This window comes from Camarhynchus parvulus, chromosome 4 (genome assembly GCF_901933205.1).
Source record: "Camarhynchus parvulus chromosome 4, STF_HiC, whole genome shotgun sequence".
Lineage (NCBI taxonomy): Eukaryota > Metazoa > Chordata > Aves > Passeriformes > Thraupidae > Camarhynchus > Camarhynchus parvulus.
The window spans coordinates 44,369,573-44,373,335 of NC_044574.1; the positions used below are offsets into that span (position 1 = coordinate 44,369,573).

The 3,763-nt window shown below is 55.6% G+C and overlaps 1 protein-coding gene across 2 annotated transcripts; it reads right to left on the minus strand.

Annotated features, from left to right (window-relative positions):
* Nucleotides 1-1,187: 1,187 nt before the first annotated feature.
* Nucleotides 1,188-3,370, minus strand: LOC115903461 (histone H2A.Z). 2 transcript variants are annotated; one of them, XM_030947966.1, is made up of 5 exons: nt 3,201-3,370; nt 2,799-2,876; nt 2,318-2,431; nt 1,736-1,865; nt 1,188-1,585 (listed from the first exon to the last, which is right to left on the minus strand). In XM_030947966.1, the coding sequence occupies exons 1-5, from the start codon at nt 3,201-3,203 to the stop codon at nt 1,524-1,526; spliced, it is 387 nt and encodes a 128-aa protein (XP_030803826.1). In that variant the 5' UTR covers nt 3,204-3,370; the 3' UTR covers nt 1,188-1,523. The 2 variants fall into 2 exon arrangements, with proteins under 2 accessions (XP_030803826.1, XP_030803825.1); XM_030947965.1 differs by lacking the exon at nt 3,201-3,370 and having other exon boundaries at nt 2,799-2,924.
* Between the last annotated feature and the right edge of the window lie 393 nt (nt 3,371-3,763).

Below are 3,763 nucleotides of genomic sequence, written 5' to 3' on the forward strand. Positions count from 1 at the left end.
CCGGCGCCAGCCCGGCCGCCCCTTCCGGGCCCCGCCGCGCATGCGCCGCCCCGCCCGCCCGGGGCGCCGCCGCTGCCCGGCCTGGAGCGGCTGGAAGGGCCGGGAGCGCTGGGATCGTCCCGGCCGGGAGCGCAGCCGCCCTCACGGCCGGCCCCGCGGGGAAGCCGGCTGCGATGGAAAAGTACCGTACGCGCTGCCGCAGCACTGCGGCCCCGCACGGTGCCACCGCTTCCCGTGCCCGACTCTGCCTCACGGTACTCATTAGCAGCTGGCACCGGCTGACTGTAATTAGTGACAGCAGTTCCAGCCCGCAAGGACTGCTGTGCCGCCAAGGCAGCGCTCGGGTGCTGGTCCAGGGAAGCAGCGCAGCGCCAGAGGAGTGCAGCTAGCACAGGTCTCACCGGCGTCTCCATCTAGGTCACCGCCTCCCAGCTACAGTGCTGCAGCAGAGATTACTGCCTCCAAGAGCTTAGGGAAGCACGAGAGCCTGTTCTCAGCAGAACCAAGTCTATTTGCAGTATTTCACTGCTGACTGCGGTTCTGGACGGCAGGGAGCTTGCTACTCCCAGACACACGCAGTAACCATGCCCCTCTGCCTTAACAAAAGGTTTTCCCTTACAACAGACAGGGCTTTGCTATATGAAATGAACTAGTAGAGTGGGGGGCAGCTGAAGGTGTGCCCAGACCCCCTATAATCCTCTGCTACTGAGGATTCTACTGCATGGCACAATTTAAAAGGTGCTGCAGTACAGTCCCTGTTTTCGTGGATGTCTGTCCAAAGCTTTTACAAGCTGAAACAGTTCAGAGAGGCCCTAACACGAAATTATGTGAAGCATGGAATTTCAATATCCCTTCAGCTTTATCTTACCCTCCTCCATGACAGACCCTCTCCCTCTATGAAGGCTGACACGAGTAAAACTGGCCTTAAATAACATCAGCCTTTTATGTGTCCTGCTGAAGACAACTTCAGCACACGACACAGCAGGTTCAGTTAGGAAGAGTGTAACTTTACAGGACAAAGCCCTGTGCCCTTTCCCTACATGGTATTTACTGACTGCAGTATTCTTAGGCTGTATTTCAAGATGCCCCAAGCCCACCAGGAAGGGTTGTCAGTTACATGCTCTTGGAACAACTTCAAGAGCTGCACAGTAGAGACCAGACTTTCCAGCTAATGACAAAGAGACAAATCAGTCCTGACATAACATTTATTGAGTATTTCCACTCTAGTAGATGAAAAGTCTGTACAAAACCAAACATTTCCTTTACTTAAACCAATCTAAAAACAGTCAGCTCAATTACAACCCACTACAAACACAATAGCTTCTTTGAAGCCATGGTAACACTTAAATATGGTTAAGACTTCAACGCAGAAATTTGGTTTGTTAGAAAGCTCAAGGGAGCTTTAGCTTCTCAAAGTTAAAAAAAGGCAAAATCGTGTTTCACAGATACAGTCCACTGGAATCACCAACACTGGACAAATTAAGTACTTCAAGTCCTGAGATAACAAGGAAGCCTGGTATCCTTTAGACAGTCTTCTGCTGTCCTTTCTTGCCAATGAGGGACTTGTGGATATGTGGTATTACACCTAAAAAAGAACAACAGTTAAGACCATGCTATTTTTCTTCAACAATTTTCCTAAACTTCATGCTTCAAATAAAATGACGACACTAACTAACTTCAAGTCTGTGACAGTTCATGCCACCCAAGCACCCATAAACAGCAAGCACTGACATACCACCACCAGCAATTGTTGCCTTGATCAGAGAATCCAGCTCTTCATCTCCTCTGATGGCAAGCTGCAGGTGACGGGGAGTGATACGTTTCACCTTCAAGTCTTTGGATGCATTTCCTGCCAGCTCAAGGACCTGAAAAAAGACCATTTTTCAATAGTTACACAATCAAGTGAGACCAACAGCACACTCTTAGCTGTTCAATTCTCTGCTCCAAATACAGTGTCACTACTAGCAACAACAAGACAGCAAACAATGTCTCTTTTCAAGGGGTTCCTCCTTTGGAGCTCTGCATTTGGTTTTCCCAATGACAGAGTAAGTGTTCTACAGCAGATATGACATACTGTAAAGGCCCATTCTCAAAGTTATTTCACATTCTGCATTTTTCCTACAAGGCACACTGCAGGATCTGCATGAAATGCAGAGGAGTGCTATTTCATGGTTTTTTGCTCTTTGAGACACTTTAAAAGTATCTCAAAGCACATGAAGAGTTCACACCCCAGCCCATACTGTCAAATACAGTAGGCACTGGTCATTACACCTTTTGGGGACTGACCAACTTGCTGGCACCCCTTGCAGGCATTTACCTCAGCTGTCAGGTACTCCAGGATTGCAGCACTGTACACAGCAGCTGTGGCTCCTACACGCCCATGGCTGGTTGTCCTGGACTTCAGGTGCCGATGGATGCGGCCAACAGGGAACTGCAAAATAACAGAAGTATGAACCGGCTGTGACGACAGAAAGGCTCTGCACAAAACCACATTGTGGGCAGCAAAATCCCAGTGGCAGAAGCACGGGCTGCATTTCAGAACTTGAGAATCCAGTTAAGACAGTGTATGCCAAACTCACATCAGCTACTTTCACGATTCCCAGCAATGGCCACAAGGGAATTGCTTTCCTCCCTGCATAGATATGCTCATTAGCACACACTGGCCGGGTGTGCTAACGTCTGGTTCACGATCCTTACATCATTCCAGACAGAGTGTGAAGGTTTCACACTGCACAGACAAACCAACAGATGGAAGACCCGCCTGACTTTCAGTCACGCACACCTCAGCCCCTGCTCACCTGCAATCCAGCCCGTTGGGAACGGGACACTGCTTTGGTCTTGGTCTTCCCGGAGTCCTTCCCAGCTTTCCCACCAGCCTGGAAATGCCGAGAGAAGAGCAGACGCTGACGTCTCCCACCGCGCATGCGCCCCGCCCCTCCACCACCCCTCCCCCCGTCCCCGCGCAGAGCCACCCGCGCGCGCGCCGCACGCCGCACCGCGCGGCACAGGCCGCTCCCCGCGCGCATGCGCGGCCCCCGCACCCCGTTCCCGGGGAGCCACTGCGCGTGCGACCACCCCCCAGCCGCCCCCACCCCCCCCCCGCCGAGCCCGCGCGCGTTCCCCCCCACCGTCAGCAGCACAGAACCCGCCCGGCCCCAGCCGCCCCCGCCCGCCCCCCAAGCGCCCCCGCCGTTCCTCACCATAGCGAACCGGAGCGCAGTGCCGCGCAGGGGAAGGCTGAAGCAGAGAGCGTCCCGCACGCACCGAGCCCAGACGACACCACCGACCAGTACCGACCCGCCGCGATTCAAACTGCGCCCACTCCCGCCTTCCCCCGGCCCTTTATATCCGCACCGCGCGGCCGCATCCGGGAACCCCGGCCTCGCCGCCAGCCAATGGCCGCGGGCGGGGCGGCCGCTCTACCCCAGCGACAACCAATGGCGAGCTGGGGCGGGGCCGGGCGCGCGACGCGGGGGGCCGGGGAGGCCCCGCCTCCCCGGACAGAGACAGCGCGGGGGGGCGGGATGGCGGTGGGGGTGTCTCGGTCGTGTCGCCCGCGGTGTGGGGGCTTCGGCCTGCTCTGGGGCTGGGGCTCCATGCGATCACCGGCGGGAGAGACCCTGCCCAGAGTCACTCCACTCATTTTCGCGGGGCTCTGTGTCGCCAGGTCCCGCTCCGAGCCTCGCCTGTGTGCTCAGATGGCTCCAGAGCCGCCGCACTGCCCGCGAAGCTTTCTTTCCATAATGGAGTTAATTGGCTTTGT

Excerpts from the sequence above, each read along its gene's own strand:
- LOC115903461 (XM_030947965.1), bottom strand. The coding sequence starts at position 2,924 with ATGCGCGGTGGGAGACGTCAGCGTCTGCTCTTCTCTCGGCATTTCCAG. Across the intron at positions 1,866-2,317 it reads TGGAGTACCTGACAGCTGAG|GTCCTTGAGCTGGCAGGAAA; the intron begins GTAAATGCCTGC and ends GTCTTTTTTCAG. Across the intron at positions 1,586-1,735 it reads GGCAACAATTGCTGGTGGTG|GTGTAATACCACATATCCAC; the intron begins GTATGTCAGTGC and ends GTTCTTTTTTAG.